The sequence below is a fragment of the Microcebus murinus genome, chromosome 6, assembly GCF_040939455.1.
Source record: "Microcebus murinus isolate Inina chromosome 6, M.murinus_Inina_mat1.0, whole genome shotgun sequence".
NCBI classification, from domain to species: Eukaryota; Metazoa; Chordata; class Mammalia; order Primates; family Cheirogaleidae; genus Microcebus; species Microcebus murinus.
In genome coordinates, this window is record NC_134109.1 from 9,208,250 (window position 1) to 9,227,602 (window position 19,353).

At 43.3% G+C, this 19,353-nt stretch overlaps 2 protein-coding genes and 1 long non-coding RNA gene across 3 annotated transcripts in view; 2 read left to right on the forward strand and 1 right to left on the reverse strand.

Moving 5' to 3' along the window:
• The window catches only part of LOC109730470 (uncharacterized), a 28,533-nt gene extending 16,095 nt beyond the window's left edge, over window positions 1-12,438 (forward strand). Inside the window, exons 2-4 of the long non-coding RNA XR_002223225.2 lie at window positions 6,708-6,825; window positions 8,039-8,266; window positions 12,254-12,438. This is a non-coding gene — a long non-coding RNA (uncharacterized LOC109730470). The remainder of the gene's footprint in view (window positions 1-6,707; window positions 6,826-8,038; window positions 8,267-12,253) is intronic.
• Window positions 1-19,353, reverse strand: part of AK7 (adenylate kinase 7) — a 78,248-nt gene that overhangs the window by 3,776 nt on the left and 55,119 nt on the right. The window contains exons 13-15 of the mRNA XM_076003740.1: window positions 10,074-10,202; window positions 9,226-9,294; window positions 4,141-4,338 (exon numbers count right to left, since the gene is read on the reverse strand). Of these exons, the coding sequence (XP_075859855.1) occupies window positions 4,141-4,338; window positions 9,226-9,294; window positions 10,074-10,202 (396 nt within the window). The remainder of the gene's footprint in view (window positions 1-4,140; window positions 4,339-9,225; window positions 9,295-10,073; window positions 10,203-19,353) is intronic.
• LOC105885807 (large ribosomal subunit protein eL39-like) lies at window positions 19-1,305 on the forward strand. Its single transcript, XM_076003741.1, has one exon. The coding sequence runs from the start codon at window positions 770-772 to the stop codon at window positions 1,007-1,009; it is 240 nt and encodes a 79-aa protein (XP_075859856.1). The 5' UTR covers window positions 19-769; the 3' UTR covers window positions 1,010-1,305.

Below are 19,353 nucleotides of genomic sequence, written 5' to 3' on the forward strand. Positions count from 1 at the left end.
AGAGGAGATCAACACATACTTATATTCTAGGCTTGCCTGCAATTGGGAAAATGCTTCATTACTCACTAAAAACTTGTGATAGTAAATTAAGTAAATTACCACATTGGGGTTTTCTTTTCTAATTGCCAGCATAGTTCAGAATTTCTTCTCTCACAGGCAAATACCAGACCAGAGTCTGAGAGTCATGGGTAGGGAAGATTTGGACGTGGCGTCTCTGAGTCCTAATGATCCCTGTTGATTGGAGTGGATGGATGGGGGGGGATGGGCCACCTCCAAAGTAATGAGCTCTCCATCCCTGGAGGTACTCAAGCAAGACTGGGACAGTTCTTTCACAGGTTTCTACAGAAGAAAGTCCTGCACTTGCTGGAGGCCAGGTAGGATAACCTTGGTGTTCCTCCTGTTTTCAGTTTCTGAGGCTCAGTGATGCTGGGATGCATTTTCGATTCATAAAAAATTAACCATATTAGTTAGCCTACTTGAATAGGAAAATGTCCAAACTCCAGAATATGTGACTAATGTTAATATCAAGACCAAAGAGAAAAAGAAGAAAAATGGCTTACTGATAAACAATGAGATTTCCACAAAGTCACAGGGGTTTGCCTGGAGGGTGTCTGCAGAGGACCTTACAGCCCAAGCATTTGGACCAAGCCCCTCCAGGCTTGCCTCTGAGTAACTGCCTGCCTCACCCCCACCCACAGCCACTGCTGCACCCACCCAGTGTCCGTGTGGCCTTGACCTAGGCTAGACAGACGAACTACCAGGTTCTAACATGGGAAGAGGGGCGGGGCAGAAGCAAGCCCTTAAAAAAGCTAGGCTGTCATCATGGTGTGTGTGGTTGGCTCCTTTTCTCACCATGTCTCCTCATGAGACTTTCAGGATCAAGCGATTCCTGGCCAGAGTGCAAAAGCAAAATCGATCCGTTCCCCAGTGGATTTGGATGAAAACTGGTAATAAAATCAAGTACAACTCCAAGAGGAGACACTGGAGAAGAAGCCAGCTGGGTCCGTAAGGAACTGCACGTGAGATGGTGCACGTATTTATGCTGCATCAAGGTCACTATCACCTCACCATCAAGCTGAAAATGTCACCACTATCGGGACAGCTAGACACATTTTATTGGGAAAATGTTTTTCTCATTGTTTATATGCTCTGCACTAGTAAGCTGGCTCAGTAATAAATATGTGAGACCTTTTGTTTGGAAGAAAAAAAGCAAAGAAAACCTTCAAAAAATGAAGTCATATCTGGTATCTCCTTAGTGCTTGACCTGTGATATTTATTTATTTATTTTGAGACAGAGTTTCACTTTGTGCCCAGACTAGAGTGAGTGCCGTGGCGTCAGCCTAGCTCACAGCAACCTCAAACTCCTGGGCTCAAGCGATCCTCCTGCCTCAGCCTCCTGAGTAGCTGGGACTACAGGCATGTGCTACCATGCCCGGCTACGTTTTTTGTATATATATTTTTTAGTTGGCCAATTAATTTCTTTCTATTTTTAGTAGAGATGGGGTCTTGCTCAGGCTGGTTTTGAACTCCTTACCTCGAGCAATCCGCCCGCCTCGGCCTCCCAGAGTGCTAGGATTATAGGCGTGAGCCACCACGCACAGCCAACCTGTGATGTTTAAATGTATTTCCTGATGTCACTAAGTACCCTCAAATGTTTTGGGAAAGGCTCTATTTTTGGAGAAGAGGTCATCAGGAAGAGTTTCCCCCCAGCGATATTCCACCCTGACGCTGGAGCGGAGGACCTGCTGATCAGACCAGCGTGGGCACATGGCCAAACTCTCACCAGCAGAGTTGCCCTTCTAGGAATATGGAATTGGACAGACAGAGTCAGTCCAACTCTGGGCTTGGCTCCCAGTATAACATGGCAACTCTGGGTCTGTGGGGTGGCCTCAGTCTACCATAGGGGCCAGAGAAGAGGGAGGGAACACTGGCCCAAGGACAAGACGAAAGAGACACTGACAGAGAAGTGGGGTCTAGATGCAGAGACAGAATGTGGCTCCCGGCATCTTTCCAGGGCCCCATTCCAGACCCTTCTGAGGCCGGGCTGCATTCCTGGCCTTCAGACACCTCCTCCTACCCCTATCTTTGTGACATATTTCTTCCCTTTGCTTTCACGTTATCTCTCAGTTGTGACTGTGGAGATGAGGCTAAATGTCATGAGCACAGAATGAGACAGAACACAGTGGCCACTTCATTCATTCCTCCCCGTCATTTCTGTTTTTCTCAGTGTTTCCCCCTGGGACTCTCCTTGTCTTCCTTTAAGTAATTTTTTGGGCTTTACTAAAAAGATGACAATCACTACTCTTTTAAAATTTGTTCACAATTCTTTCCTAATTCTCTAATTGGTATAAACTAATTTCCATATTAGAAGGTATAGAATCCTTAGCTTTTACATATAAAACATGTTCTTTTTTTGAGACAGAGTCTCAGCTTCAGCCTAACTCAAAACAACCTCATACTCCTGGGCTCAAGCAATCCCCCTGCCTCAGCCTCCTGAGTAGCTGGGACTACAGGCATGCGCCACCATGCCTGGCTAATTTTTTTCTATATATATATTTTTTAATTGGCCAATTAATTTATTTCTATTTTTAGTAGAGACAAGGTCTCGCTCTTTGCTCAGGCTGGTCTTGAACCCCTGACCTTGAGCGATCCGCCTGCCTCGGCCTCCCAGAGTGCTAGGATTACAGGCGTGAGCCACCATGCCTGGCCTAAAACATGTTCAGCATGCAGAAACCGATCTAGATGAGGGCAAAACCCAATTGCTGCTGAGGGTGCAAAAAAGAAAAGAATTTGCAAATTTATAAATTGTTATTTTTATATTTCTTCATAGCATATCATTTTATAACTTAGTATTGGTAGTAATAACAAAATTACCACTTGTTGTGTTAGGCACTTAATGAAGTGCCTTTTTTTGTTGTTGTTGTTGTTCAGACAAAGTCTTGCTCTGTTGCCAGGCTAGAGTGCAGTGGCGTCATCATGGCTCACTACAATCTCTAAGTTCTGGGCTCAAACAATCCTCCACCTCAGCCTCCCAGGTTAGTTGGGACTATAGGCACATGCTACCAGGCCCAGCTAATTTTTAAAAACTTTTTGTAGAGTTGAGGTTTCACTATGTTGTACAGGGTGGTCTTGAACTCCTGGACTTAAGCAGTCCTCCAGCCTCAGCCTCCCAAAGTGCTAGGATTACAGGCATGAGCCACCAGCCCAGCCCATATCTTATGTCTACCATATGTAACAACCCTGTAAGCCTGGTTACTTTCCTAATTCACAGATAAGGAAACAGAGGCAGAGCCAATATGGAATCAGTTGTCTTGCCTCCTGCTGGCATTATCCATTAGCTCTAAGCCTCCTACTACTTCAGGGTCCACATGCTGTCCCATCTGGCTGGTGAGGGTAGAAAGAAGCCCCGGGAGGCCCAAAGGGTCAGCCTGGCCAGTGAGCTTCCACCAGGCAGGCACTGGTTGTTTCTCACCAAACCCAGGTGAGGAATAGCATCAAGATCCAGAGAACCAGAAAGGAAGTTCAGGGGTTCACCAGGCCAGGGGGAGTTTTAGAAGCAGCTATGTGCCAGGGCACAGGAGATTTGGAGCCAGGGACGATAATGACGATGAGCTTGATGCAAGATCATACTGACTGAGTGCCTGGTGTGTGCTAAGCTCTGAGTTATGTGTTTACAGGAAACAAGGAGTGCCATGAAGCTCTATTTGCTTTTCTGGGAAGCTATGGGGGTGGGCTGGCCAGTCTAAAGGCCAGTAGGGCATCTGTGAAGAGCACCAGCAACCAGCAATATGATAGGGACAGAACACTGCCCCCAAGGAACCTGCAGGAAAGGCCCAAAGCAGCCGGCAGCCAAAACACACTTCTTTGAAGTGTCCGTCAAAAAATATGCCAATTTGTCACATGAATGCATATATCTGTATGTTTTCATGCCATAATAACACCCTCCCACCACCAAATCCCCATGTAAAATGACTCCCCAGGAGGCATGCCCTGTTCATCCTGTGGTTTCCTGCACCCTGGCACATGGTTCACTCCCCACCCTCCCTCGGTCCCACGATCCCAGTTCCGCATGCACCAGGGTTTGTCGGGGGAGGCAGTTCTGCTTTTCAACATTCTCTTATCCCTGAATTCATTTCATACCCATGTGTATCGGGTGGATTTCAATTTCATCGAAATAGTTGAAGACAGTCTCATCTTCCGTATTGAGGTCCCGGTAGTTGCTCAGGACCCGCAGGAATCCGTCCTGGCTGTAGTGGGTCCCCGCCACCACAGTCTCAGGAAGGTTTATCACCCGCTCCTTCAGAAACTCGTCGGAAGCATCCAGGGCACAGACGAATTCTGGGGAGAAGGAGAAGCCCCAGAGTTGGCACAATACAGTGGAGCTAGCTAGAAGGGTGCTGGTGGGCCCAAACGGTGGATGTCTGGTTACCAGCTGGGACCGCCTGTTGCCACAAGTGGCCTGTCAAACTGGCCTTCTTGCTGCCTCTCCTGGAGGGCAAATACACGCATATCACCACGTTTCCAGAGACCATGGACTGGTATTTCATGCAATCTCCTTCCTTTCCTTCCTTTCCTCCTTTCCTCCCTCCCTCCCTCCCTCCCTCCCTCCCTCCCTCCCTCCCTTCCTTCCTTCCTTCCTTCCTTCCTTCCTTCCTTCCTTCCTTCCAATAAAAACAGAAGAAATCATAAATAGCAAATCTCTGACACCCCTGTGATATCAACGGCTTCCTGGTCAATCCTTCCAGTACAATTATCACAGGCTTCCAAAAAGACAGCCATGGCTACGAGCAAACTGCTTTGATGGCCAGTTTGCCAAATTAATAAAAGTGGTAATTCCAAGGACTCCCCTTGGAATTTAATTTCCACGGGTCCATCTCTTTCCTCACTTAATGCCATTGGCCATGAAACATTTATGTTCGATACAACAGGGTCAGCATTTATCAGATTTAACACAGAGATCATATTAATGATGGTGATCATTTTACCCACCTGCGATTTTATTTTAAACTATAAAAGCAAATGTTTCTGCAGTTTCTAGTACAAATTCAATGGGTATATGTTGAGTGAATGAGAGATTAAAGTGCGCATGAGTGAAATAAACTTTCCTAGAGTGGGTGCTATTCTCAGGTATTCTCAACAGCAGGACTAGTGTACACTGGTGCCTAGATCAGTGTCCAGATGCACTGTAAATATCTTGCCTCATGTTAGAGCCCAACAAAACTTGGGAATAATTTGATTTTTACCCTAAAACTGTATTGGCTGAGCACATAATAATGCCATTCTCATTTAGATGCATTCTAATAAGCTGTATTAGGGAAGTGAGAAAGGTAAGTGTACTACAGAGAGCCCAGAGCAGATGCACCCATGAGGCACGTGGAAGGCGTGTGAACGTCGTCTGCCATGTCTGTTAACGGTGAAAACAAGGGCTGAAGACTGAGCATGTGGAATAAAATTCTATAAATCCATAATGGTCTGACCTGTTCTGCTCATCTTTGACCACTGGATTTTCATGATTTTCATGAATGGCTACATTTTGAAAAGGAAGAGAAATGCCTGAACCCCCACATGCTCGTATAGTACTGAAATCAAAATTATGTCAATAAATCCACTGGAAATTGAATTTGTTTAAGCTCCATGATGTCAGATGTCTAGAAGAAAATTTATTTAATTATTTTCAAAAGACAGGGTCTTGCTATGTTGCCCAGGCTGGCCTCAAACTCATGGGTTCAGGCAATTCTCCTGCCTCAGCCTCTTAAGTAGCATCTGGGACTACAGGTGCACACCACTGCACCCTAGATGAAAATTTATTAATTTTGTTAATGACCTAATAATTTCAAAATATATCTTTTTCATATTATTTTATTTTTATATTATTTTATTATTATTATATTATTTTATATTATTATATTTTTTCAGAGTGATTGGGAGTTGGAAGATTCCAGTTAATCAAATATTATAAATATAAACATCTTTGGCTTTCCAATTTTAAAAGAATTATAATATGATAAAATATACTTCCCTCTAAATGATTTTTTTTTAAATGTCCATTCATTCTCTTTACGATTCAGAGAGAACTTCAGGATTTTGCAGTATCTCAAGATAATTATTTAGAATATCTATTGTCCCTGTGCTGGCTCACTGTGGGTAGCAAGTAATAGATTTCTGCTTGGTAACATGGTATGTAGCAAGGAGGTCCCTGTATATGGCCATCTGGAGTCATGTGGAAGTCTACGTTTTAATGAATTTTTCCACATTCATAATGTAGATATAACTTTAACCTTGTCTCCTTCAACTAGGAGATCTGGAAGAATCAAACTGGATATAGTCTCATGGCAGTGGTAAAATGATCAAGGACAGAATACCACCTAGAACTGGATTACCATAGAGTGGAATGTTTCATCACTCAAATCAAGCATGGATGCTTGTATTAATCACACTTTTTATTATCTTGAGGAGGGCCTTACAGACCTGGGGAGAGACTGCCCCTCTTGGGGCTAGCTAACACCTAAAGACTGTAAGCAACTGCTTGGGAGAATGCCTCTCGCATGCAAGCCACCCGCCTTTATCTAACTCTCACACATGAAGCCAGTATTTCCCTTGCCCTAAATCATCCCAGGACAAAGCACCAGGCACCTAGAGGCCTCCCACAAAGCTCAGACTAGCCAGTCCTAAGCCGTTTTCTCTGGCCTGCCTTTCCTTTCCTGCAGAAACCCCAATAAAGGCTTTGGCACAGACCTTCCCCTTGCTCAGCTTCTGCCTCCTGAGCAAACCTGGAGCTCCCCACGTGGCCCTCATGGCGAGACGTTCCCCCTTCTCTTGGGAAACGTAAGTAATAAATTCTTTCAATGGCACTGACCTCTCTGTGTCCTCGCTTAGTGACCTCCATCAATTAAAATCCAACAGGTACAAATGAGACAATGCTCTGATGTCTTTCAGCAAGATAGAAAATAGACACAATTTCTGGAAAGAGGGTGATTTGCTAACTAACAACAGACTGGGGTGGGGAACCTGCCGCCCTGGGGCCACACATATATAGTCTTCCGGATCCCTGAGTGCAGCCTTTCAACTGAATCCAAATTTTACAAAACAAATACTTTTTTTTTTTTTTTTTTTTGAGACAGAGTCTCGCTTTGTTGCCTAGGCTAGAGTGAGTGCCGTGGCGTCAGCCTAGCTCACAGCAACCTCAAACTCCTGGGCTCAAGCGATCCTCCTGCCTCAGCCTCCTGAGTAGCTGGGACTACAGGCATGCGCCACCATGCCCGGCTAGTTTTTTCTATATATATATATATTAGTTGGCCAATTAATTTCTTTCTATTTATAGTAGAGACGGGGTCTCACTCTTGCTCAGGCTGGTCTCCAACTCCTGACCTCGAGCGATCCTCCCGCCTCGGCCTCCCAGAGTGCTAGGATTACAGGCAACAAATACTTTTAATAAAGGGATTTGTTCTGTGAAGTTTGGATTTGGTCGAGGGGCCGCACTTGGAGATCTGGAGGGCCACCTGTGGCCTTGAGGCTGTAGGTTCTCCACCACAGCGACTCTATCCAACAAAGAGAGGGCAGCCCAGTGGACCGTGACTGAGAATCACTGAGCACTTTACCTGTGTGTTTCTGCCTCCTTGTCTTTCACTGGCTCCGTGTTCTGGAGCAGTGCAGCGAGGAGACCTGAGTGTGAATTTCAGTCCTCCCGTTTACCAGGGAAGCGGACTTGGATAAATCCCTGGGCTTCAGCTTCTGCATCGGGTAGACACGGGTGTAATTAATTCCTGCCTTGCAGGATTGTAGAAGGGCTCAGTGAGTGCCTGGCGCAGGACACGTAGTTAGTTGAGCTGAAATGTATCCAGTTACCTCAGAGGGAACCTTAGGATTTATCATGGAGTTTGCAAGGAGTGACTATTGCCCAGAAGTGATAAATTGGACAGACTTGCTCATTTAGAGTAATCAACTTTACTTTTTAACTTTGAGGCATATATTTAACTTAATGGGAAATCTGAGACAATCCGTCCCTTTTGACATTTCACGTTTCTGCCACTGGTTTCAGAGCTCACAGGCAGACAGGCACTATCCATCCCCCAGGATGACTGCTATCTGGAGATCTCGGGGCTTCCAGAAGCTTTTCTGCAAGCTGTGTCTGGACCAAGAGGAGGAGATGATTACAGCCACAAACTTGGCTCCCGCGAGCAGACCCCTGTTAGTTACAGCCTTGTGCTAAGTTGCTGAAAACAGCTGTTCTTGTATTGATCATATGACTCAACATAAATGATGCCCTGTGAGTACGCCTCATGCAAACTGACTAAAAACAACACTTTCTAACATTCATGAGAAGGTCACAAGAAATGCCTGCTCAGCGCCAAATATATCCTGTCGAGTAGTACAAGCTGTTTGCGCTTTGCTTTCAAGAGTACTTTGTGATATACTCTTTTTTTTTTTTTTTTTTTGAGACAGAGTCTTGCTTTGTTGCCCAGGCTAGAGTGAGTGCCGTGGCGTCAGCCTAGCTCACAGCAACCTCAATCTCCTGGGCTCAAGCAATCCTCCTGCCTCAGCCTCCCGAGTAGCTGGGACTACAGGCATGCGCCACCATGCCCGGCTAATTTTTTTTTTCCTATATATTTTCAGCTGTCCAAGTAATTTCTTTCTATTTTTAGTAGAGATGGGGGTCTCGCTCTTGCTCAGGCTGGTTTTGAACTCCTGACCTTGAGCAATCTGCCTGCCTCGGCCTCCCAGAGTGCTAGGATTGATAACAGGCGTGAGCCACCGTGCCCTGCTGTGACATACTCTTGATAGACCAAAACTGCTGGGGAGTCAACAGTGAACCGAAAGGCTTCTTACCTGCCCAGTCTCAGTTCAGGGTCTGAATGTCTTCTAGACAAGATGACGGCATCGCTAGCACCAAAAACAGGGTGGGGAAGGGGCTGTGGTGGTCCAGTCCCTGGGGGTCTCGCCAAGCGACACAGAAGTCAAACCATCAACAGATTTGCTGCCTTTCGCTTTGTTTCAGGACAGAGCAGCAGAAACAAATGCTCTCACGGGGACTTCTGTTCATCCCAGGGCTTTAATGTCCCTGATTTTCTAGTTTGCAAGTTTTGTGCCTAAATGTATCTTTTTAATTTTTTTTCTAAAAGAAGAAAAATCTACTTTATTTAACTCAAAAAGATTGTTTTGCACAAAAGAAATATTGAACAGCATTCCTCCTTTAAATGTGATCTTGGAGAAATATCTTGAACTTACCAGGTATAATTAACTTGTCATAGGGAGACACTTTGCCTCTGACTTCTTCCTCCTCCTCCTCATCTTCCTCTATTAAAACAAAATATTCATCATCATGTTACTACTATGGATTACAGCAAAAAATTCAAATATCTCAAGTAGCAATCACTAATGAAAGCTAGCCATAGAATGTGTATTTTAGAAATAGTCCCACAACCTAAATGTACATTAACAGATTAATGATAAAGAAAATATAGTATATATATATATATATATATATATATATATATCCGACAGAATACTATTCAGCCTTAAAAAAGAAGGAATCCTACCATATGTGACAACAAGCACAAATCTTGAGGATATTATGCTACGTGAAATAAGTCAGTCATAGGACAAATGCATGAATCTACTTATATAAGGTACTTAGAATAGTCCAATTCATAGGATGAGAAGAGCAGAATGGCAGTTGCCAGGGGCCTCTGCCATTAAGGAGAGTCACTAGTCAACAGGCATAGAGTTTTAATCCAGCAAGATGAACAAGCTCTCCAGATCTGATGAACACAGCACCTATAGTCAGCAATAATTTATGTACCTTAAAAATTTGTTAAAAGGGTAGATCTCATGTTGCGTTTATGCCACAATAAAATAAAATAAATTTTAAAGTCTGGAAGAACAAAAAGGATAAATAGTCTCACGTCTGAAGAAAAAGAAAAAAGACGCACCTAATAAAAGGTGAGCTGAAAGTAAAAAATAAATAGTCTCTCCAAGTTTTTGTTTCTTTTAATTGAGTGACTATTTCCCTGAACAATAAAGTTGTAATTTATCTGGCTATAAATGCTCAAAATGAAGGGAACACTCAAACTTACGACTGAAAAGATCTTTTGCTTGATCATAGGTCTTTGGGAATCCATCCAAAATGTAACCTTGATTCCTGCAAGGCATTGATTTTAGCTTTTCTTTCATAAATCTAATTACGTATTGATCTTCTATTCGTCCTGATTAAAAGAAAAACATATATTACTGTGGAGCCGCATTCTACATAAGGGTTATGCTCTAAAGATAGCTTAAAAATTGTTGTGCAGTCAAAGGTACTATTGGAAATCCCTATTTTGCCCTTAAAGTAAAAAATATGTGATTTTGTATTTTGTTTTTTTGGTTTTTTTTTTGAGACAGAGTCTCGCTTTGTTGCCCAGGCTAGAGTGAGTGCCGTGGCATCAGCCTACTTCACAGCAACCTCAAACTCCTGGGCTCAAGCAATCCTCCTGCCTCAGCCTCCCAAGTAGCTGGGACTACAGGCATGCGCCACCATGCCCGGCCAAGTTTTTCTATATATATTAGTTGGCCAATTAATTTCTTTGTATTTATAGTACAGACGGGGTCTCGCTCTCACTCAGGCTGGTTTCGAACTCCTGATCCTGAGCAATCTGCCCGCCTCGGCCTCCCAGAGCGCTAGGATTACAGGCGTGAGCCACCTCACCTGGCCGTGATTTTGTATTTTGCACATGCCATGTGAATTCTAATGCACAATAAAGTAGGAAAACACAACAAGCTTTTCTACAAGAAAGAATATATCAAAACATTGAGGCCTGCACTTTCAAAATGTTCTTTTGGGCTGGGCGCGGTCGCTCAGGCTTGTAATCCTAGTGCTCTGGGAGGCTGCAGCAGGAGAACCGCTTGAATCTAGGAGTTCGAGACTGAGCAAAAGTAGACTACATCTCTACAAAAAATATAATTAGCTGGGCGTTAATGAAAAATTAGCTGGGCATGGTGGCAAGTGCCAGTAGTTCCAGCTACTCGGGAGGCTGAGGCAGGAGGATCACTGGAGCCCAGGAGTTTGAGGTTGCTGTGAGCTACGATGATGCCACGCCACTCTACCTGGGACAACAGAGCAAGACTGTCTCCAAAAACAAAAAGTTACTCTGTAATAACAACTTTAGGGTGATGTTGACTGAAGATTAAGTGGAGTAATGCAGAGAGCTTGTAGGATTTACTCAATTATATTTTGATAGTTCACCTCTATAACCTTAATATGCAATAATAAATGCTTCTGTTGTGAAAATTACATGAGATAGTGTTCCTGTGTGTTGCCAGTACATGATTTATTAAAAGTAGGTGCGCAATAAATATTTGCTAGATCTAAATAACAATCAAACTAGACCTGACCCTCAAAGGCACTTTTCTCTTTATTTTTATTTATTTATTTTTTTGAGACAGAGTCTCCCTCTGTTGCCCAGGCTAGAGTGAGTGCCGTGGCGTCAGCCTAGCTCACAGCAACCTCAAACTCCTGGGCTCAAGCAATCCTGCTGCCTCAGCCTCCCAAGTAGCTGGGACTACAGGCATGCGCCACTATGCCTGGCTAATTTTTTTCTCTATATATATATTAGTTGGCCAATTAATTCCTTTCTATTTGTAGTAAAGACGAGGTCTCACTCTTGCTCTGGCTGGTTTTGAACTCCTGACCTTGAGCGATTCGCCCGCCTCGGCCTCCCAGAGAGCTAGGATTACAGGCGTGAGCCACCGCGCCCGGCCTGCACTTTTCTCTTTAAAGCTTCAGGATAGAACCTGGCCTTCTGCCGCTTGCCTTTTCCAGTTGACATTTCTGACCTTGGCCCTACTGGGCAGTTCCCTCTCAAGCCCCAACACTGGCAATTACCAGTGTCCAAATTCCTTGGGAATTCCTGGAATTGCTTGGGTAGGAGGAGGGGAGAGGAGCTTATTCTAAAACTGGCAGGGTGGTTAAAAGACAAGATGATGCAGCTCTACCACAACATCCTCCTGTCATTCCATCGTCATTACTGAACAGCTATCAAGTTCAAGACACAGCCCTGTCCTTACGTTGCTTAACGTACGTACGACAGTAATATCAACCTGGCAAGTTAGAGATATTTGATCTCTGAAGCTCTTTCCAGAGTATGCACTATATTTTTTAATTTATCAGTGGGTCTACACATAATGTAAAATAAATAATTTGGGGCCTCTTTTTATCATTCTGTTAATGACAATAAATGATCTAATTAAAACATCTCTCCTTTCCTCTATCTTTCAGGGATCACACAAACCAATAGGCGGTCGTGGATTCAGAGAACAACTGTGTCTTTCAGAAATTTGAATATTATGGTTGAGACAAAGACATGATAAAAGGTGTTATTCAACATAATGAAATTCCTCCAAATGATTTTACATTACTTCCCAGTAAGGTTCACAGTGGTGCGAAGATATGAAGGCAAAAAAAAAATGTCAAGGGATTCACTAACACTAAAACACTGGTTTTACTTAAGCAGTCTATTTCCATTTTTCAAAGGCTTTGTTGTTAAGGAAAAGGCATATAATCAGAGATCCAGCTGAGGTCTCCTTCCACACAGCCCTTCGTTTATTTCAGGCACTGAGCTTAGCCATTCATTTCTGCTTGATTCAGAACGAAAGTGTTCAGTAACGAAGATGGGTGCCCTACGAGCAGTTTTTGGTAATAACGGAAGGCTTGAGAGGCATCAAACAAAGGGCCAAGCCCAAGTGCCTTTCCCTAGAGAACCGTGACCTCCTAGAGATAGTCCCATGACCTTTGGCCTCTGTGGCTGGTGACTGCCCCTTTCTGTTTTATTTATTTATTTATTTTTTGTTTTGAGGCAGAGTCTCGCTTTGTTGCCCAGGCTAGAGTGAGTGCTGTGGCGTCAGCCTCGCACTCACAGCAACCTCAAACTCCTGGGATCCAAGCAATCCTCCTGCCTCAGCCTCCCGAATAGCTGGGACTACAGGTATGTGCCACCATGCCCGGCTAATTTTTTCTATATATATTAGTTGGCCAATTAATTTCTTTCTATTTTATAGTAGAGACGGGGTCTCGCTCTTGCTCAGGCTGGTTACAAACTCCTGACCTCAAGCAATCCGCCCACCTCGGCCTCCCAAAGTGCTAGGATTACAGGCGTGAGCCACCATGCCCGGCCCCCTTTCTGTTTTAAAATGAACACATTACTCGAGGAGGGAGGGGGGCATGGGCAATATATGTAACCTTAACACTTGTACCCCCATAATACGCTAAAATAAAAATAAATTAAAAAAAAATGAACACAGACCTCCTAGACAGCTTTTTAAAAGTCACCCTCCTTCTACTGTTTAGTTGTAAGCCTACCTTTCAAATACTACTTAAAATAGTATTTGTAATACTATTTGTATATAGTAATAATGATATTTAAAATGTTAATATTAATCGATATTCCATAAGTATTAAAACACCGTTTAAAAAATAGATAACTGCTCCCGTGGACCAGTGGTGAAAATGTGAGGTGATACATTTGGGATTGATTACAGCTTGGGTTCTGTCACCCCATCCACAGGAAACTGTAGTTTTTAACTGCTAACTACCAAAGAATAAAGCCGTAATTTCAAAAAGGAAAAGCAATCCAAAACCTACATATTTATAGGCAATCTGCCTTAAGGGAGAAGTCACCCCTTTCCTTTTCCTTTGTAGAAACAGAAGCAAGAGTGTCTACTTGGCTCCCAGCTTGAACTTGGTAAATAAATGTAGCTTAGAACGAGAATTGTCAGGCAGGAGCGGTAATCCTAGCACTCTGGGAAGCTGGGGCAGAAGGATTGCTTGAGGCCAGGAGCTCAAGACCAACCTCAGCAAGAGTGAGACTGTCTCTACAAAAAATAGAAAAATTAGCTGGGTGTTGTGGTGTGCATCTGCTGTCCCAGCTACTCAGGAGGCCAAGGCGGGAGGACTGCTTGAGCTCAGGAGTTCAAGACCAGCCTGAGCAAGAGCGAGAACCCATCTCTACTATAAATAGAAAAAAATTAGCCAAACAACTAAAAATAGAAAAAAATAATTAGCCAGGCATAGTGGTGTGTGCCTGTAGTCCCAGCTACCCGGGAGGGTGAGGCAGGAGGATCACTTGAGCCCAGGAGTTTGAGGTTGCAGTGAGCTATGATGAGGCCACAGCACTCTAACCCAGGCAACAGAGTGAGACTCTGTCTCAAAAAAAAAAAAAAAAAAAAAGCTAGACGTGTCAGTGCAGTTGTTCTTTAGGATAATTAAGAATGAAACAAAGTGAATGGCTCTTCACTCAGTTTAATGGAGCAATGTGTGAAATTCCATGTGTTTGCTGAGGTATAAAAATAAAAAAAATCTACATCTCATCCAAGCAGTTTGATATTTGGGTTAAGTGTGTCTAAATCTGAACATGCATCTTTAAACAGATCAGGAAGTAATAACATAAGAAGAAGCAAAAGATGGCTCTTGGAAGAATAGAATTTCTTGGAAGAAATTTTGAATCTTCAATTTGATCTAATACATATTAATCCTCCAAAATCTTTTTTGTATTACACTAATTTTCAAAACTACTATGTATTGGAGTTTGCAATTTAAAATTAAGTGAGGTACAATAGACTTATTTAAAATATTTTACTTGATTATGTACATATACCCTGTCTAGAATTCACATGTAAATCTCTAGTGAACTTTTAAATGGTCAAACCTTGTGTTTATGTGACTCTTTTCAACTTTTTCTACCTATGTATCCACACCTACAGATATTTTCTGTAATATTTTGAGTTGCTGAGTGTTTGCTTTTGGTTGCATTTTTTACTGCGCGTGCAGAATGTGCATTGATGCCTGCGACATTAGATCTATTGAAGGCTAGGTTTACTTGGGCAGTATTAGAAAAAAATATCCTGAATCAAAAGATAACTTTCAAGAATTTTGTTAGGGCCAAAACAAAGTTGGTGATCTGAAGGCTTGTTAGTGATGTGGAGTTTCTACATGAAGTTAGTGACAAATGAGGTTTGTTTTCTCTTTAATAGGTAGGTAGCTCTCTCCAGCCTAATGTGGATTTTTCACCTTAATCCTGACAACTCACCAGGTAGCAGGCAGTAAACATCCCACTAGAATGGTTCCTGTGTTGTGTATTAGTTTCTCTTACTTACCTACTTGAATACTTGGATAAACCATTCACCAGTTTTAATCCTTTGACATAAATAATTTGAACACTTCGACAAATTATACAGATGTTCTTTGGCATTAATCCAATTTTAGTGTACTGATAAACAAAAAATATGATTTTCCTTGATTTTGATGATGTAATTTTACTTTATTTATATTGAATTTCAGCAGTTAATTTGAACATTTATGTATTTATGCACTGTTTGTATTTTTAGACCTTTAATAGAGTGTTTCTATCTCTCATTTGTAAATTGCATTATTCTTGAAACTAGGTAAAACTCACTGAATTGCTGTGTAATAGCCTTCTTATTATTGCCTGTATAAATGTATGTTAAGGTGAAAAACAATAGACACTGGTGTGGATGCAGAGAGAAACGAACACTTATACACTGTTGGTGGGATTGCAAATTAGTACAGCCTCTATGGAAAACAGTATGGAGATTACTCAAAGAACTAAAAGTAGACCTACCATTTGATCCAGTAATCCCAGTATTGGGTATTTACCCAAAGGAAAAGAAGACTTTTATCAAAAAGACACCTGTACGCAAATGTTTATTGCAGCACAATTCACAATTGCAAAGATGTGGAATCAACCCAAGTGTCCATCAATTCATGAGTGGATTAATAAAATGTGGTATATGTATGCCATGGAGTACTACTCAGCCATAAAAAAGTTGAATTAATACCTTTCACAACAATCTGGATGGAACAGGAGATGATTCTCCTAAGTGAAGCATGTCGAGAATGGAAAAACAAACACCACACGAACTAACCAATGAGCACACATGTGCACAGAAGGAAGTAAAACTCAGTGGAAATCAAATTGGGGGGGGGGGAGGAAGAGGAAAAGGGGAGGGGGTAAAAACCTACTAATGGGTACTATGAACACTATTTGGGTGCCGGGCACACCTATAGCCGGAACTCAAGCATTACAAAACCGATCCATGTAACCTCAAACATTTGTACCCCTTCATATTTATAAATTTAGAAAATTTAAGTTAAGGTAAAATAAAACTAATAAAATAGTTCCAGGGTATAGCTGGATCCATACTAAGTGGCTTGTCAAGCCAGATACTTCCTTAGTGAGTTTGGAGACTTGGTTGTGAATATCTTTTGTCCTGCCCCAGGCTTTAGATTCCCTGTGACTGTCATGCAGCCTTCAGTGATGATTCCGGCTCTTCCTTTTTATTACTGATATTGTATATTGTATACGTTTTTAGAGTTTACATTGCAATTTCATTCATGTTCTCTGTGTTATTACCTAAGTTATCTCAGTTGATCCTCCAAGTGCAGGGGGGGTTGTTTGTTTATTCTGTCCTCTCCTCCTCTCTTTCCCTTTGTGTCTTTTTTGTTTTGTTTTGGTTTTTGTTTTTAGAAACAGGGTCTCCCTCTGTTGCCCAGGCTGGAGTGCAGTGGCAAGATCCCAGCTCACTGCAACCTTAAACTCATAGCCTCAAGCGATCTTCCTACTTTAGCCTCCGGACGTGCTGGGGATCCAGGCATGAGCCACCACCTTCCACCTCTCCCCATTTTTTTACATACAGGATAAAACAGGTTCAGAGTAGGTAAGCGACTGGTCTGAAGTCAGGCACGAGGCAAATGGTCAAGCCATGCTTTCTGACTACCAGGTGCATCCTCCGATATAACAAAGGTCTTGTGGTGGATAGTGTATGAGAAACAGTTTAAGACTCAACAGCAGAGAAGAACAAACCATAAATTCATGAGCAATGGTTCTGATTACATTTCCATTGCCAAGGCTCTTTTAAGAAATGTTGCCTTGATTGGAGCAATAATAAACAAATGCTTTTTGTATCCAAAGAGAAAAAGATAGCTGCAAGGCAAGAATTTTATAATATTCCATGCACAGTGTAGACACTAAGATGTTGATACATCGACAGACTTTTTCCCCCTAACTTTTTATTTTCGAAGTCACAGAAAAGTTGAAAGACTAGTCCAAGGATCGCCAGGAATCTCACCAACTAGGTTCAATAATTGCACAACACTTTTGAAATATGTAAAGTGAGCACTAAGAACCTATAATTAGTGTACTTTGTGGTTTAACAAAGTCCTTTTGCTGGCAAATGCAGTCATGTGAGGGAAGGGTGAGCTAACCTCTACGTAGCAGGTTCAAAGGTCTTGTTTTCTTCAGATATGATCAAGGCCCATGTTCTAATTTCAGGTAAATATGAATAGGAAGGATTTGGGGACAAACTTGAGAAAGAAAAAAATACCTTCCTAAGGTTAAGAGGGATTGAATGAGCTATTTCGATATTATAGGAAGTGGGTGGGGGTGGCAAGGGACGCTTGCTGTTCTAAAGACCCACCTTCTCCCCAAAGACCACTTCCTCTGCTCCCCCCCCCCCCCATATCTCTCTTGACAGAGGCTGTGACCTGTTTGGGCTCTCTTGCACCTGGGGGAAGAACAGAGTCTCCTACCAAGGACAGGCCCTTCTTGAGCTTGGGGGACTCAGTGACTGTGCTCAGCTTGGCACGGTTTCTACCATAATTCTTCTTCTTTTTTTAAAATTATTTTCTTTTTATTTTAGCGTATTATGGGGGTACAAGTGTTAAGGTTACATATATTGCCCGTGCCTCCCCTCCCCCCCTCGAGTAAGAACTTCAAGCGTGTCCATCCCCCAAACGTTGCACATCTTACTCATTGTGGTCGTATACACCCATCCCCTGCTCCCCCCTCTACCCTAATTCTTGTTCTATGTGGTCACCCCGCCCGGGGCATGAAAAGAGTTGAGTTAGTACTTCACACCATCCTGTTACATTAACCCCTTGGATAAGACTCTTGGGTCCTTGCAAAGTCCAATTATATGTCTCTATGTATATCAATAAGTAAGGTTCAATGTTTGCCTAGTCCTGCTAGCCTGAATATCAGACGTTCTTGCCTCTCCTCCAGGGGGTGGCATAGTTCACTGCCCACAGCCCCCTGCTTCTAGCCTTATGCCCCAGCCTTGAGGTTTATGTACACGTGGCCATGTACACCTGTGGAGTCCCCTTTTTTTAAATTTTTTTTTGTAGAGATGGGGTCTCACTATGTTGCCCAGTCTGGTCTCGAACTCCTGGCCTCAAGCAATCCTCCTGTCTCGACCTCTCAGAAGCATTACAAGGCATGAGTCACCGGGCCCAGCAACACTGTGGATTCCTAAAAATCCCAGTCCCCCACCGTTCAGTGTGGCCTTGAACAATTTCCTGCCACAGACGATGTGCCACATTCTGTCCTCACAACAGAATGTCTTATCTTGGTTTTCTTGTGCCTACTCCAAAGGTGGGTGCCAGACTCTGTTAGACTCGCTAAAAGCAAACTCGTGATGCCCAAATGTCTCCTGGGCGAGGCAGAGGAAATGTTCTATCTCCAAGCATTCACCTGTGCTTTCTGTGTACTTCCGCTCCCCTCTGGGAAATCTCTCTGGGATTCTAAATTCCATTTCCTTCCCTCCCAGCCCACACCAAAGCAGAAACCAAGACTCAGATCACCGGCTGGTTTAAGTGGACACTCAGGTGTCTGAATACTAAACCATTCTGAGCTGCTCAGGAGGCTGTGGTGGGAGGATCACTGGAGCCCAGGAGTTCGAGACCAGCCTTAGCAACATCGTGAGACCCCTGTCTCAATATTTAAAAAAAACCCCAAACATCAACAAATAAAACCCTCCAAAACACATTTTCTCCATCTCAGGAAACTAGATCAGACTGGCCTGGGGGGAGAAGGAGGAGTACAGGGATAGCCTGGACTTCAGAGGAAGGCGTGAGGGACCAGAGGCCTCGAAGTGGAAGGGGAGAGTGGCAAACATAGGGACTAAAACCCAGGGACCAGTGTGAACCCTCCTCACGCTGGTCACTCTGCCAAACAGCTCTGGACAGCCGCAGGCCCCCAAGTGGACTGTGGGTGACTCGGACACTGTATAGGGGGTGGGATGAAGTTTGGGAGTTGGAAACTGTTAGAGACTAAGACCCTCAACACCCCAACGACTTGTCCTATGCGCGGGCCTCGCCCTGGAAAATTCCCAAGGCGAAAATAAGCACCCAACCCTCCAGCTATAGCTCCGAGAAGAATGCATTCCATGACGTGCTTGCTCCAGGGTGTGCTACCTGCAATTGTTTGCTCCAGGGTGTGCTACCTGCTATTGTTCCCGATCCCCTGCCAGGTTGAGGTTGAGTGATCAGTCACAGTTTCGATGCAGATAAGATGCTGATGGGGGCAG

Excerpts from the sequence above, each read along its gene's own strand:
- LOC105885807 (XM_076003741.1), top strand. The coding sequence starts at position 770 with ATGGGAAGAGGGGCGGGGCAGAAGCAAGCCCTTAAAAAAGCTAGGCTG.